The following is a 17,532-nucleotide window of genomic DNA, read 5'->3' on the forward strand; positions in this document are numbered from 1 at the left end:
GCCTCACTGCGTGGGTGGCCATGTGTCAGCGTGAAGTGCTGCTATGTTGTGTAGGTGCTGTGTGTGTGTGTATGTGTCACAGAAAATGTGCTAGGTAGCGATTTTTTTTTTTAGTTTCTTTACACGAACACATTTGCATTTACATGGACACATGCCCCTCAACCGGCGAAAACAGTCATATGAAATCCTTTTAAAAATAGAAAGACTTTGTTATAGACTGAGGTGTGGTATTTGAAAGAAGTGGGTGTTTAAGATACAGAAAGCTGCTTTTGAGATGCATTCTGGGAAATCTAGGATCCAGCACTTTTTAAAGCTTGACCAATATCAGATTTTTATTTTGGTAGTTTGGTCTTTATTTAGTAGCAGTTGTAGAGGTATAGACAGGAAGTGTGGGGAAACAGACGAGTATGACATAAACAAAGGTTCCCAGGTATGGATGTTGTTGTTTTAGCATGTGTGCTGACCATTTGGCCACTGGGATTGCCCAGTTGCCCAAAACCCATGAAAGTGTAGGCTAATGAAGAAGAAAAAAAGTCAAAAGAAACAAACAGATGAATTGATAGAGTACAGTACCTCCTTTAAAGAGATAGTGCAAGATTTTGGCAAATTGGCCCATTGCCATAATCCCTATAGTCATAGCAGTCGGCTCGTTACCTTTAATTGTCAGTGCAAGCTATTTTTAGAACGGCAGAGCAGAGCCGCGAGCTGCTCAGACCTTCGCTTATTGCTGATGAATGTTCACTGTTGTAGTTTGTATTTTCCTTGTGGATTAAGGATGTAATCAAAAAAAAATCTTCTGTTTGGCACAAAGTAATATGACCTGTTTGACAGTTGTATGCCAGTGAGCTAGCTACTCACCAGTTATTGGGGGACTATGCATCATATTTTATTTAATACCAAACCCTAAACTTAGTCTATGGATTGGAAACCATTTCAAACTTGACTCTCAAATGGTGAAATGCATTTGACATAAATACATGAGCACATGCACACAGATGTGTTATCATGTATAAAGTCTAGATGTATAGAGTCTATTTCAGAGATAATGACTCTACATTTCACATCCTCTGGGCCTCCATGTCAAGTGATTAGGCTGCGCACACACGTACTCACATGTACTTCTATTACTGGTACAAATATGGCTGTGTGATGATTAACACAGGATTCGCCTGTTGGAAAGTGCTGTGTTTGTGAGTGTGTGAGTGTGTGGTCATGCTCAGCGTGTGATAATTCATGTCAAATTTGTTGCTTCTAAAAGCGAAACAGAGAGCAGAGGTTTTTCGGTCACGGACGATGGCTCAAAGCTGGTTACCACGGTGATGATGGTGGACTTTGTTTCCAAAAAACAAAGCAAAACAAAACAAAAAGATTGAGATTCATTTTAAAACTGCAGCGCCAAGCGAGGCCTGACGTGCAACTTTTCATGCAGGAGATATCGCTCGGTTGTTAATGTTTTAATCTGGTTTTCATCGACTTAACCTAATGACTGTTATTATTTGCATGCGGATCGCAGAAGCCCCCCCCCCCCCCCCCCCCCCCCCCCCCGTCCTCTGTAGCTCACTGTATGATTATGGGGCTGTTAGGATTTTTTATTCTACATGTGTAGATTTCTAAATTTCCTGAGCGTGCAGCGGGGCTGGGGAGGACAGTGAGGGATGAATCATTTCTTTGCAGTTGTGCTCCTCAGTGGAAAGGAGCACTGCTCTGCTTCTCTGATCAAAGCTGTTTGTCGGGGTAATGCGGCTCTGGTGGGTGTCTCTGTGGCGGAGCAGAGAGGGAAAACTCAAGAGTGTTAGCTTGGCTTCATGTTAATTTGTTTTTGCTGGTAGAAAAACAAAAGAAAGGTTTTTGTAGATGTTAACAAACGATCTGAGGTCAGGGTCCTCTTCATTTGCTCCGGAGCTTTTAATCGGCTAGTCTTCATCAACACATTGCATTTTCTCACTCTTAGTCAAACTGCTAATGTTCAAACTATAGTCTGATGTGTAATTAAAAGCATGGACCTTGAGATGGTCGCGCTGGTTTTCTGGTGTCAGGAGTTAGATGTCAGGCCCACTTTTTTTTTCACAATATCTTTATTGGATTTTCATTTTTAAAAAGGACATACAAGAACAAATAACAACAGAGAAGTGTGTAAAATGGTACAGAAGTGTACAAACATACACTTTCAGATCAAATTTTTCATTTTGATCAAAGCTGAGACTTGATCCTGCAGGAGCTTCATTTGTTAGGCTAAAATTGAATTTCAGGTCCATTTATTTATGAGTCCACTCAGTAGTAGTGGCCAAGTACCCGAGTTTGGACGGGGTTCAGGTCGTTTTCAGTCTAATCGGGTTGAGTAGGGTCCTGTTTTACTGCCATGTGTCAGTAGGTCTCTCCAAGCTTCTGTTCTGATATTCTGACGATATATTTAGTGTTTACAGTCCAGCCGGCTGTAGGATGACGCTTTATTGTTAGTGCAGGAGGTGCAAACAAAAATTTCACTTCTTATGATAAACAGATATTTGAAGTTTAAAGGTAAATTTCTATAACTTAACATTTATTCTTTGGATTTTGTTACATTGCAGCTCTTTTCAACCACAGTCGCTTTTTCATTGCATCACGCTGCTGCCAGTGTTGGTTCTCTCTCTCTCTCTCTCTCTCTCTCTCTCTCTCTCTCTCTCTCTCTTTATTAGGGTCTGTTTGGGTCGACTGCATTTTGACAGCTTATTCCGGCTGTCAGATCTGGTCTGAAGCAAATAAAAATGTATTTATGCAAGTTGCGTTCTTATTAGTCTGTTTTCAATATTTTGGACAAGTAAATTTCTCAAATTGAATCTGATCATTCGGTTTTAATAAAAGAACACTCACTGTGCTGAATCTACTGAGAAGTACCATCTCCTCAAGTCAGTCAAAACCATAACCTCAGAACCAAATGTCAGAGGTTTCCAAATAAATGTGCAGTAAGTGCAGCATCTAACAGCCTGAGACTCTACTGAGAAGTTGGTGGTTTAAAAACCAACCAGATCGGCCACAAACATATTTTAAACAGGTTAACCTGTTTAAATGCACATTGCCAGGGGGAAGGGAGGAGGGTTAGCGGTGAGTTTTTTATGACAGTAAAAAAACAAAGTGACCAAAACTGCAAAAAAGCCTTGCCTTAGTAGGCCTATAGGTTACTCTATAGCTGTACACTGTATTGTCAAAGATGTATTACTGAACAGGTGTCTGTCAATCTGCTTCCAATAACTCGTGTGATCTACTACTTTGCTCCTGTTCTGATGCATCTTCTTTCCTCTGGGCATTTTTGAGAATGAATTGATAAAAGATCAGGGACGAGATACAAATTCTGCTGACGAGCGATAACCCACAGTGTTAATGCCATTCGAAAAAAAAGCTGTGTTTCTGTTGATGTGGACAAATCCTTGACTAAGCTCTTTTTTTTTTTTTTTTTTACAGTGTTAATATTGTTATGGTTTATTTGAATGATATCAGCAAAAATGTATTTGTAGCTCTTTGTTGTTACATTTCAGCTGCTGCTGATGAAAAACCAGAAAAGCCACTGAAAACACATTTCACTTTTCTTTGCCTGGGAAAAAAAAGAAACTTAAATGTTTCTGTGCAGATATTTATGTTTGAGATGTTTATAAATAAATAGAGATAGAGACACTTTATTCATCCCAGGGTGAAAAATTAACCTATAGTTGTTTATAACTATTTAAAACCTCTTAGCAGTTCATAATATGATATGAATTATTGATATCTGCAGTCTGCCATGAAGGATGCTTAGCATTTAAAACAGGCTGCAATAAGATAAGATACTAATAAGATTTTCTTTTTTTTTTTAGTGTATAAAATGTCAGATGGCACAAAAAGTCAGTTTCACCAACAGCCCTGCTTTAAAACATGACAAAGTGCTGTGTTGGTGAGGGAGTGTTGCCTTAGTTACCACTGAGACATGATGAAACAGAACCAAGTAAATCCAATTAGACGAACACAGTTGAGAAGGTTTTTCAGTGGTAAAAAAAAACAACAAAAGCTGCACAGTGGTTTGTTAAAACTACAAGATAGGATGATCACAACAGTCGTTTTATCTTTCCTATGATGATTCAGACATAAACAGTAGAAATAGAGAAGTTGCATCACCAAATAATCCAGTAAAACTATGCGCTTGCTTTTTGAGATTTGAGCTGTAGTGCATAATTGTGATGTTACACGTACGCTGTTGATGCTTGTTGACTTAATCCAGCTCAGTCTTTCGTGACGTCTTGATGCAGCTTCACTGGACATGGTGTTAACTTAAATTGACTCTTTCTAGGTGAGAACTTGCTCAGCGAGGCTTTTAGGTGGTGTAACAAACGCAGGGATGTTGCTGCCGGACGTTGATGTTCATTCAGTCCGTCATTGTGTTTCATTTTCCTCCAATCCGCTGCAGCCTCCTGCTCCCCGAACGTTAAAAGTTCACCTGGAGCCCAGAGAGTGCGCGGCCTCCCCCCGATCGTGTAATGTCAGCATCGGTTTGTTGTTATCCTGCACCATCCATCATGCTAAAGGTCTGCACTGAGGTTGAGCTGCAAAGGGGAAAGTGGCTGGAGGGGTCGACGGTAAAAGCCTCCACTCTGCTGACTGAACACGAGATAAGACTTCATACACGGCGCAGTATGTGTGTGTGTGTGTGTGAAAGAGAGAAAGAGATAGAGGTGCATAAAAACTGACGCAGGCAGATTGTTCTCTGGTTGGCTGTGGTCAACATAAATCACCAGCTCTCCTGGTGGAAGGGGGGCACGACTGTGAGTGAGGATCAATTTTCAGACAGCAGTATTCACTGCATCCTCTCCAGGGAACTCGAGAAGGTTCATGGGAAAATGCCCACAGTAATGTGAGGAGCTCTCTGTCCTCATAACCTGTGCATGTTTGAAGACTGAATCCATCCACACTCGGATGTCATTTCTTATCATAAATGTTTCAGTCAGTGTTATAGTTTGATATTCAAGTGATGTAGTTAGTTATGTGTCCTGCATCCCTGATGCATTAAAATCTGAAAGGACGCAGTCTAATCACAATCAGTGCTGCTAACTACTGCCATATTTTCCCATATTCCATGTTGTAAACTGTCTTCCTGTCTGTATCCAACATCTATTGCATCTCTGCCCGTCCTGGGTGAGGGATCCCTCCTCTGTTGTTCACCCTGAGGTTTCTCCTGTTTTTTCCTTGTTAAAGAGGAACTGTGAATTTTTTTTTTACCTTAATTAAACAGCTTAGGAGTACTTGTGATGGTTAAATGACTTGTTACGGGGAGAATAAAGGCTCTCTTCCTTCCACCTAACGTCTCTTAGCCGAAAACCAACCTTCACAAGATCAGTGCCCCCAGTGCTTTACGGCACCACGGCACAAACAGGCCCGGTAATCCGTAATCTCTTGTTAACGTTGCCCACCTTGGTAGACATCGCACAACGGATTGCCTTCTAGGTGGCTTCATTGGAACCAAATGCACATTGCCAGGGAGGAGGGTTAGCTGTGAGTTTTTTTACGACAGTGAAAAATGCACTTCAAAACTGTAGGGGGAGCTCCGTAGAGAAAGACAGAGTGACCAAAACAGCGAAAACTCCACTGACACAATTCAGAGTAACAACTTAATAGTAAATAAACTCACGTTTCCACTGCTCGATGCTGCGTTCAGTCATGTCAACGATGTTTTAATGAGTAGGGGAAATGCTGTAATAAAAAAAAAAGGAAAACATAGTCTGAGAAGAGCCCCTTTTCTTTCAAGTAAGCAGAAGTAGAAAACACCACTTTTTTTTGTCATCTATTTTTGACTACAGGCACCATTTTATTTGAATTTTTATTGCCTAATTTATTTGGTGTAAACTGATAGTTTGACTAATAGTGAAAACATACTGTATGTAAGTTACACAAAGAGTTAAACCAAAGAAAAACACGAATTTATATAAATCTAACTCAAACAAATGTGTGGCAGACAGTCAGTAGATCAGAAGTGAGAGAGTCAGCATGAAAGACAAAAAGTTAAGTGAAGTATTGGCTGAAAGAGAAAAAGCATGTTTTGTGTGTGGACGTCGTAGGCTCCGTGTTTCTGCAGACAAACAGCGCAACTGTCGAGCTGGATGAATCAGCCGAGGTGGTATAGCGTGTGGTAGTGAGACGACAGCATGAGGGCAGATTGCTCTTTGAAAATATGTGAGACATCTATTTAAAAACATTGCACCTGAGAGATGCTGGGGGTGGACAGGTGACACCTCGCAGTCTCTTCAAATATCACTGCAGGCGTGATGTGGCGATGGGAGGAAGCAACAGCTGCGTCTCCGCTCGATGGAGGCAGCTGATCGATAACTGGAGCTTCTGTAATCACGAGTGGAGGGAGAGAGAGAGAGGGAGAGAGGGAGAGAACATTGATTTGTTTAAAATGGTGACTCTTGCAGGAAAAAAATAGGAGACCAGGAAAACCAGGAGACACAAACAAAGACGACCGCTGCTACCTCAGGCCCACGGTGCACAAACGGCGAAAGGTTAGCCAGAGCCAGCCGGTGCCGCTCCGGCCTGCGCTGACCTGCAGAACCAGAGCAGCCGGTGCTAAGCAGAGCAGACAGGCCGGTTTCTTGAATGTCATGCAGAATCCTTATTGGCCGCAGGAAATGAAATGCTTCAGGCTTTATCTCTTTCTCTTTCTTTCTGTGTGTGTGTGTGTGTGTGTGTGTTAGCCGGTCTGGCTGGTTTTGAGTCTTCCAGCCAGCGATGAGCCAGGCAGAGATTCAATTATGCAGTGATTGAATGTGATTCATTAATCACAAAGAGGGGGGGGGGAAATGTGGGGTTTAATTTCCACGCCTGGAGCTGCTGTGCGTTCTGCTAAAGATGACCGCGCTAATCGCCACCTTGAGTGATTTGGAAGAGAGCGTGCCAGGACGATGTTGGTGGAGAAGCGGGCCTTAATGTGCACGCGGGAGTATTTTTAACAAATCTTGCGTGAACAGAGCTGCGTGGTAAATAACATCCTGCAGGCTCCGCCGGATGGGAGGTGAGAAATTTAAAGGCGTTGTGTGTTTTTATGGCAGCAGCATCTCACACTCGCTCAAAGCCCTCCTCCTCCTCCTCCTCCTCCTCTCTCTCCTCCATCCTGAAAAGTTTGTGCAATAAGGGGGAAAAAAAGTCAAGGCATAATGAAAACATAAAGCAAAAAAAAGATGATAACATTAACGGTGCTTCTTCTATTTCCCTCTCCGTCTATATGGGTCATTACTTTCTTAACTTCCCCTCTCTCTGTGTCTGATTTCCTTCCATGCAGGTACTTTGTGTTGGATCCAGAGTTGGGACAGCTGCAGTACTTCGTCAACGAGCAGGGAAAGAGCCAGAAGCCCCGTGGGTCCCTGCCCCTGATCGGTGCCTCTGTAACCCCGAGCGACGAGGCTCCGCACATGTTCATTGTAAACTCTGTCAATGGAGAGCTGTACAAACTCAGAGGTATGACCTCATGCTGGCCTCAGGCTGCCCGTATATGGCAAAGGACAAACACAGAGGGGAGTGTGTGTGTGTGTGTGTGTGTGTGTGTGTGTGTGTTTTATGTTGGAGTCAATTAGAGTGCGGTGTACATGCTGGGGTGTTATGAATGAGTTTTGTTCTGTCCAGTATGTGTGAATGTGTTGCACAGCTGGTTATGAACAGCACTGGATAATTGAACCTGCAGTGTTTAAAGCAGATATCAGCTTCACGGCCGTTTCGGCTAATGCTGCGTTCAAGGCAGGCTTTTGAAACCGTAAGTTACAGCTTCAAGTCACAACTACGACTTGGTAGCGTTCCAGGTAACCCGTAGCTCGTGTTTTTACCATCCTGTTGTCTGTGAAAGTTCCCTATAACGGCCACTCGTAACTTCCGACCCGTGAACTCGTACCAGATCGAACTGGTATGACTTCACAGGAAGGAAAAACACAAAGTACGAGTTTCTTTGAACGCACCATGAGTTAGCAGCCCCCGCCCTTGTCAGGCATCAATTGGTCCTCGTGCTACGTCACCACATTCACGCGCATCCCTTGGCTGCACACACAGCCCTTCATGCCGTTCTCTCTCCTCATTGGATAACACTTGTATCCCACAAGGAAAATTTTCTCCTCGGGTTACAGCAGAGCAGAGTGACGGAGAGACTCGTGTTTAGGCTGAAATACTTCATGTAAGTGATTGCTGACGGAAAATAGGACTATTTAGGACTTATATTAACAAAAACATTCCACTGATATCTGCTTTAACTTGCTCCAGTCAATTTATGTGTATGAACAACTGACAACGTTTATGACAATGTTTTATATTTAGTATGAAAGACTTTTTCCACAGTGAAACCACAGAAAATTCATATTAGCAATACTGCCCTACAAAGCAAAAAGGCAGTAACTACGCAGAGTTCTGAACTGAGAAAAATGACTTTAAAGTTATCCTGTTGTCCAGCCTAAGTAGTTGTAGGTAGATTATTGGACATGAGGCAGTTTTATTACTTTGTATTAGCTTATTCTTTGTATATATTAATTCTCACATTTGCCAAGCAAAAAGGCAGTAACTGCAAATTCTTCAAAAACTATTCTGTCACAACTTGTGCTCTAGGTGTGTTAGATACACTGTATTTGGACTAATTGGAACCATTTGTTTCCCTGAACATGGATATACCAAACCCAAAGTAGTCTGACCATTTTAGGCCAATAATTTCCACCCCAAAATTCTGGTGCTGAAATTGCTGCTTAAAGTGTCTCACATTCCTAAACTGTATCAAGGCCCAAATTAGGACAATTTATTTTGAATAGTACCACATTCTTATGTGTGAATATTAGATTAATGTGTATCTGGGTGTGTTTATCTAATGTATCGCCTATATCTACAACAAATCACATTAACTTTAAAGCACTGTCAACTTCACTTTGAAGCAATATAGGCAAGTTAGGCTAACTCCAATTCAACAGGGCAGAACTAAATGATTTTGATTGAGTAATGATAATGAGGAAATATCGGAAATCATAAATATATTTTTATATTCAGAAGAGGAAACCGGGTATGGGATACATGGAAACAGTAACTTCACTCTGCGGCAACACGGTTGTAAGTAAAACAAAGCAAAAGTACAGTAACTGACAGAGTAACGGTAGTAACTGCCTTCTTGCTTTGTTTCACTAGGGCTTTTTGCAGTTACTGTAAAAACGACTACCATTTTTTTCCAAAACGACACACATTTGAGATAAGATATTTTGTCACATAACAAAGGATGCCTTGAATGTCATGAAAATGATTATAACTCATTTTCGACCAAAAATGCAGTTACTGCCTTTTTGCTTTGTAGGGCAGAATAGCAATTCACACTTTGCTTTGCATCGAACAAGACAAAGACACATTTATCGACTTGCTGCTGAACATGCTGAAGGATTTAGCCAAGATATGTGGTTTTGAGAACATTATATATAATACATTTGCTGCTTCTGACCTCTTAAGTGAGAAGGTTTACTACTTTTGTCTGTTGTACAGTATATGTCAGCCTTTCGACAAAATAATCTAAATAATATCAAAATATGAATCATTGAAACAATTAATGAATCTTAAATTAAGTTCAGTTTTATGGTCATTAATACTTATTTTAGCCTTGCCATTATAGGATCAAGCAAACAAAAAAAAATTACAGTAACATTTTTTTTAAAATAGTGCTGAAAAGCTTTCAGAAATACCGGACATGCTCGACAGCCAAAATAATGTACAAAAATGTATCATACTTGGCAGCTATATTGACGATAATGGCAACCGTTTCGTCTATTTGAGAATCTCTCCCTAACCCAACACAACAGATATCATATTTCCAAGGAAAAATCATCTGCTCTAAATGTGTGATGTCTCTTTAAGACCCAGTGCCAGACAAAGGGCCTGCAGCTGGTCACTGTGCTGAAGGCCTCTGCTTTCAGTGACCTGTATCCACTGATGCAAGAGAGACTCCTTTTTACTGTTGCTCCACTTGAGCCACTGGAATGTCCCCTGAAAGTCTTGAGGGGGGGCATATCAGAATAACTTGGCCTATATTCCCTGAATAACTCAGTGATCCATGTGTATTAAGCTGAGAGGAAACAATGATCCCACAGAGAGGGAAGAGTTGGGCTGAGGCAACTCACAGACGGAGGTATTTCCATTTCCAGCACCTCGGGAACATTTCAACAAACATCAGGAAAGTTGAAGAATGCTAAAAGATTTTGTATTTATTTTTTTAAATCTGATATGGCCCAGTCAAACAAATCCTACACTGTTTTGAGATTTAACTGGTGCCAAGACCCACAACTACACCCAACAACAGCAACGATGTTCATAATCTGGAAATAGCTGCAGTGGAGTGGTAAAATTTCTACTCTTGAACTCCAATTTGCCTAAACAGCGGGGGACAATGTGGCTCGTGTGTGAGTCTTCAACAGTCTGTGATTAAGATTAGCCGATACGCTCTGACCTGGTTACCATGGGAACTACTAAAAAGTACCTTCCCTGACGGGGAAAAGGGGTGACATTAAAGTTCACTTGGTTTCCACTAGTTTGTGAGCTGCGTATCGTTTCACAGACGGACACTGTCCAAGGCTTTAAATGTCATCTTTATTCTCATGTTGACGCCGTTTCACAAGGCGCTTTTGAACAAGTTTCCCTTTATCGCTATAGCTGGAGTAAGAAGATACAGGATACACAGAACCCATAGCTGATGCAGAGACTATACCACAAAGCCAGGTTATAGATATGTCACTCTCAATTTTTCAGTTTGATTAATTCATCAGAAGACGAATAAATTGAGTCCTCCAACCGTCAAAACTCAGGAAATCCAGATGATTATAATGCTAGACTGCTCATCCAAGTCGCCAGCTTTTAAACCTGACACTCAGAACATCTCGGTCTGACAAGCAGCACAGGTGATCCGTTGGCTTTTTTCACATCAGATTTTGCCTCTCAGAAAAACTTCAAGCTGTTGAATTGTTGGAGCTAAATGCACCTTGTTGGGAATCCAACAGACAAGAGAAGAAACTATCTTAAATGTAAATAAAAATCATTTATCTTTTCAAAAATCAAACTCAATCAAGATAATACTGTAAAAGACAATGGGGATAGAGACAGAATACTATTTATAGGAGTATTATAATAGTTATAAGGTCCATGGTTGACAGTGGAAATGATAGATGAATAATTTGTGAACACATTTGTGTAACATGATAACACACCATTATAGTATTGATAAACAATCAAGGGAAGTGGAGGAGATTAGAAAGCTTACTGCAGCCGTGTCTATAATGCTTTTATCATAGAAAGCATTATAGCCAACTGTATCGTAATTTATCATCCACTAAGTCAAGTAGATTCATTTTATTAAGAATATAACATTTAAATCACATATACGGTATTTATTCATAATACACGTTGTCTGAAGTTCTGGTTTCTTTGTCGCCACCTCCTATGTAACAGTTGTTACAGTTGTAGCTCTGAAAAAATGTCTCATTTGCTCCATTACATGTGACATGAACCACAGCTGTAAAGCAGCCCGAGGGTCTTTCTGGCTCTGAACCAAAGGAGCACAGTGTAATTAGCTAAAGCGAAAGGGATATTACGGGAGTATGCTTTATCAGATATGAGGAGACTGCAGGGTCTGTGTTGTGCTGCTGAACAGAGGTGAAGAGCGGCGGGAATTTAATCATGTCTGAATGCTCGGATGGCAAATTAAGCTATTTATCACATGAGGTTTCAGTGAGACGGTCGGCCAGTGGAAGGGTCAAGTTGTGTTCAGCAGAGTGGATTAAGATGCCTGACACAATCTCTATGGTGCGTCACAGTGATTAAAACACAGTATTTATTTAGTATTTGTTTTGATGCAGGAATCTGTCCGCTTCATTGATCAGTATAAACCTGTCAATACATTACATTACAATACAAATCTACCAACGTATTTCTGATGACCTCTGTTACTGTGATTATCAACAGCAACTTTCTCTGTCTGAGCACTTGGTAGTTCATTGTCTGTTATTGTTGTTTATTATCTGTTGTCATATGGTTTAGAGATGGGCGACGTTATAGTGAGCTATGAATGTCAAAACATACATTGTATTTAAAGAAGGAATAGTTTTTACCTTGCTAAGAGATGAATCTGATACCATTTCAATATTCTTGCATTGAATATTAATTAGAGCAGTAGATGATTAGCTTATCTTGGAAATATTGGAATAGTCAATCTGGCTCTGGCTAAAGGAAACAAAATCTGGTGGTTGTTTTGATTCTGTGTTAATCCTCGGCAATGCTAATCGGCTGCTGCATGGCTATGGTTTCATAGTTAATATACAGAAATGAAAACCATTGATTTTTTCACCTATAGCTTTTGGTAAGAAAGCAGATCAGAATCTTTTGCAAAACTATTCATTCAAATACATTTTGAGCTTCTTCTTTTTTTTTTTTTTTTAAATATCAGAATTTTGATTGGAACCAAAGTTTTTGTTGGTATTTTCACTAATATTTCACTACATTTGAACCACACCAGGAATAAAAACATGGTCTTTCTCTGAAACAAAATAACTGAAATTATCAACAATCCCCAATCCATGAAATTCACAGAGCTGTAATTTTTCTTAGCAGCCATTCACACAATTCAGTAAAATAACGTATATTCTGCTAAAATATGACATTTAGCTCCTTTGCTATTTCGTATTAAAGATACAAATGAGCGACACGTTGAGGGGAGGCACATCATGAGTGAATAAAAGCTATGCAAAGGCAATTGAGGTAAAAACCTGAAATTACAGCTAATTTTCCTTTAGCATATAATATAGTGTTATGGCCTTAGCTAGGATAATCACAGGGAACGAACAGTATTGTGTCATTTTGACAAGAAAATGCTGGTTATTGTAAGTGGCCGGCCATTTTTCTAACCTCTCTCCTGCCTGTCAGCCCGTCCATTTTCATGACATATACGTTTAAAGTGGCTCGCTCATAATATCTATCAGCGCCTTAATCAAATCTGACTGCTGGTCCACGCATTAATCCTCAGACTCACCATTATCATAACCAATAACATCTTTCACAGCGCTGTAATTAAAATGGGTGTAATTAGACAGTGATGGTGGAGCTGTGATTGACTGGGATGGAGTTTCCTCTCCCTCTCCCTCTCTCTCTCTCTCTCTCTCTCTCTCTCTCTCTCTCTCTCTCTCTCTCTCTCTCTCTCTCTCTCTCTCTCTCTCTCTCTCTCCCCCTCCCTCTCAGTGATGTTCAGATATTGTTCAGCCGTCTATCTGGGATAGATATTGCCATTTAAATAAGAGGCACAGACCAGGACGGGTGTCTATTGTTAGTCATTTTAAATAGGCAGACGGACCAGTTTCTCATTTCATCGTTTAGTCCCCTCGGTTTCCAGTGCATTCATCAAACGAGTAGAAGTGTCAGCGTGTCACCTCCCAAGTCTCTTGTGACACAAAACCAGCTTTGAATTTTTCATCAGTATCATAGTATTCACCCTGAATGAGAACAGCATGTCCTGCTCCTGGATAAGTAGCGTGTATATATCTCTTGCGTCACCGTATGAGCAGGTGCATATTAGCATAGCTGCTCTCCTCAATACAGAAAAACTAATTATCTTTAATCACAGCCAGGCTTCTGCTCATCACAGAGAAAATATCATATTTAGATGCTCGCTCACTCTCAGGGTAAGTGGCGGCGTTTTGAGTGAGTGATTTCTGTGGATGATGACAACCAGAAGAAAGTGGAGAGGTTGTTACTGGGTATTTTGTGGCACAGAGAGAGTGAGAGAGAGAGAGAGAGAGAGAGACGGCTCGGTACAGGTGTTTCTGTGTGAATGCTCCGTTTTTCCCGCAGAGAGATGAGCGGCCACTCCCAGTGGGAGATGCCGCACTCGTCAAGAGTTTGGTCTCATTTTCTCAGAGTTGCCTCTTCTCTTAAAAAGGACCCTTATAGGTGTTCAGGCAGTTGTCGGCAGTGCGATGATTGACAAGTGCAAATTGAATTCTCCGTGCGCTCAAGAATAACCTCCATCAGCAGGTCAAAAAACACTTTACATGTTTCATAATAAAAAAAATGGAAGAAAAAAAAAACCCAATCTAAAAGCTTTATTTCGATGATGCAATTTTTTACAGATCTAATGAAGCAATCCATCCTCATTAGCTAGTCACTAATAAGGAGGGTCCTGCATTCATTTTCATATTTAAAGCTTTTCTGCAGATTAAAATTTGGGAAATCAAGAGACAAAATAGGACCTTAAATGAAAAATGTCTGAGAGCCTCTCTGAGTTGAATTTAATTTAGTGGTTTCAGTCTGGGATTTAGAGAAACAGGTTATCTGACATATGAGGTTCACACAGTCTTGAAAATTATATTACATTGCACGCATTTGAGCTGTCTCTCCCCGAAAGCGCTCATGGTGTTGTGTATGGTTATACATGGGAAAAGTGACAGAGGTAGTTTCATACCTCCTCACAAAAACTCTAAGAAGATCAATTTACTGAATAACAGAAAAAGGAGAGAGAATTTGTTGCTAAAAGGAGTGAAACTTGTTTTTTCCAATTGTGTACTTATCCACTCAACGATGCTCCTTTCTTTAACTGGGCAGGCGAGAGTTGTTATGAATTGGGTCTTTTACTGTGAGGACAGTTTATTTATTCCCACACAATATTTGTCTATACAGTAGTATATCATGGAGGTTTGATGGGAGTTGCAGGGGAGAGAAGCGAGAGACATGAGGCAAACATAGGCGACTGTGTATGGTAAAAGAAGCAGGTGCATGCAAATGGTCTAAAAATGATGGTTTAATTATTGTAGTCTGACAGCTTATCAGTGAGATCAATAGATACACAATCTCAAAAATCTGGACGTGATTGGTATTTTTTTTTTTTATATTAATGTCATTTCCTGAGGATATCATTATCTTTGATGTTCATCACAGATAAACCTCTGTGAACGCAGTTAGAAGTCGTAGAAAAAAGGATTATACCTCAAGAACTTGTTTGAGTATCATCACACTGCTTCGCTATTGCAGCTATAAGGCTAAGTGATAGATAAGTAAATGTCATATAAACTATGTATATATTATAAAATAATAACACTGCACGTCTGAGAGTTGTTGACAGATCCCCAGTTGCTGTATCTTTCCTCATTAGAAATAAGGTGCAATCATCAACAAGCTTTCAGTCCGTTGTTTTTCTGCTGTTGATGCTCCAGTTGGGATTGACCTACAGCCTGAACTCAGTGTTATCAGGCCTGTCAAAGACGTTGTTCCAGATAATAATTAGTCAGTGAAATGGGATCAGATGGATATTATTTTCTCATTTGACCTGCAGCAGGTCAGCACAAGCAGACAGTCAGCATCTCCTCCGACAGGAGGCCCGCGGCACGCTGTGTTAGTCATCAAGTCTGGGCTTCAACCGGCTATTTGTGTTCAGATAGCAGGTCTCTGTGCCAAAGGGAAAACCACAAGCAGTCAGAGAGCATCACGCTGCATCCTGTGCCACTTACGAATGGGCCAAATGAATTGCTGCTATATCTTGAATACCGAATGTTCAATTTGGTGCCTGGGACAAAAATGAAGAGGGTCAGGTGTGACAGCGGCCCTCATCGCTCTGAGGGGAACAGGATCAAGTGGTCAGGTGCACTGCCGAAAAGCTGGTTTTGGCTGCAAATGAGATCACTGGCACCTGGCAGCTCGTCTTCACCGAGTGTCCCAGTCAGATGCAACCCTCGTCACAGTTTGTCCATACAAAAGTCAAATTTCTTTAAATGGCAAATTCAGGCCGACACTACGGTGGCCCACGAGGCATGATGTCATAATTGTGTTGCTCTCTGTTTACTCATGTGGTACTCATGTGTTTAACTCCTATCATCATGCTTGAATGGAAATGATCTGGACAATAAGTTACATCACTCAGGGTTCCTACACAAGTATGGAAAGTATGGAAAAGTATTGAATTTGATTTTATACATTTCCAGGTCTGGAAAAGTATGGAAAATTGAAACTATTGTATGGAAATATATTTATTTTATTTATCTTATCTTGGTTTGGTCTTATCTGAAGTTATTTGAGTTAACTATTTTGTATGTGCTATTGTACCTAGCTACAATCTCCTGGAAACTATTTGGTTGCATAATGGCATACACATTCAGAATAATGAAAACAAGATAAATTGCATGCTTTTTTTATATTATGCACATCTATTTACTTAAATATCACAAATTATTTAATTTCTTTTACCGAGAAGTCTGGAAATTAGTGTCTGGAAAAAGTATGGAATTTGGAAATGTCAAATGTGTAGGAACCCTGATCACTCTGTAGCTACAACACAGTGGAAGTGCATGTTTCTGGCTTTTGAGCTCTCCGGGCCACCGTAGGAAACATTGGGTGTGGGCTCCATCGTTTGCCTTTTAAAGGAACTGTTTGCACTTTGTGTGTCTAACGTTGGACAGAGGTGTGTCCACCAACTGACTGTAAGTTTATTCAAGTTCTTGCCTCAGGTTGGACAAGACAGTTGATGCCCCCCCCTCCTGTTTGTAGAGTAAATAAGAAGCTAATTTTAGATCCAGCAGCCAGTTAGCTCTGGGCTAATTCGTCATATTTACACTTCAGGTTTTGTCGAGATTAAACAGGCATCTGAACAAATGGTTAGCTGGTGAGCCTTAGAGAAGCTGTGTGTAAGATTTTGTTTCCACTGGGCAAACCCAGGCTACAGCTGCTGTTGAACTGACAGACGTGAGAGTGCTATCGATCTTCTCATTTAACTCTGGCAGCTCTCGCCTCTCTAGACTGTTGGCTGGAGAGGCAGAAATAAAACCACACTTGAAACCTCATTCACCCACCTCCTGTCCTAAATTCTGTATTTTCATGTATGGGTTCGTGAACACCTGTTTTTTTTTGTTTTTTTTGCTTTGTTTTTTAGTGTCAGCCTCATATCGTGCTACTTTGCCTCTTAGTGGACCATGTTTACAGTCGAAACACTGTTCACTCTGTTGGTTCAGACACGTTTATTCAACTGTTGTGTTATTGCTGATAAAGAGATTTACAGGGGTTTGCAGCTGATTTGATTTCTCTATTTTGTGCTACAAATACCTGGTATTTTTTGTGCAGACCAAGGCCGTATCCAAGATTTTAAAAAATACTGACCTTCAAGTCTCTTCAAAGCTAGAAACCTCCTTCTCTGCTTTGTGAACTTGGATCAGACACCAAAGGAAACTTTTAATTACTTGGACTTTGACAGATACATTTCACCTTGAAAAGTTCAAGTATTAAATCTAAAAAGCTTTCTTTACACGGTTTTGGTATATTTTATTTGTTATTCATTTACTTTGTTATCCTTTAAAAACATAGAAAAAGATTAAATCTCACATATATCCTTCAAACTTGCAGAAACTCACTTGAGTTATTGCACTTTGGAAATTTCCATCAGTAATCATCAGTGGATGTGGAGCCACTTAAAGGCGGACGACTACCCTATAACTGCCTATTGACCTAACTGTGAACTCGTGAAGATTTATTGTTGATTCTCAGAGACTTGTGTGCACAGGAAGT

General features: G+C 40.5%; 1 protein-coding gene across 1 annotated transcript in view; it reads left to right on the forward strand.

Annotated features, from left to right (window-relative positions):
• The window catches only part of osbpl10a (oxysterol binding protein-like 10a), an 80,335-nt gene that overhangs the window by 7,315 nt on the left and 55,488 nt on the right, over positions 1-17,532 (forward strand). The window contains exon 2 of the mRNA XM_083982086.1: positions 7,280-7,455. Coding sequence (XP_083838212.1) covers positions 7,280-7,455 — 176 coding nt within the window. The remainder of the gene's footprint in view (positions 1-7,279; positions 7,456-17,532) is intronic.

Source organism: Trachurus trachurus, assembly GCF_905171665.1.
Source record: "Trachurus trachurus genome assembly, chromosome: 11".
Taxonomy (NCBI): domain Eukaryota; kingdom Metazoa; phylum Chordata; class Actinopteri; order Carangiformes; family Carangidae; genus Trachurus; species Trachurus trachurus.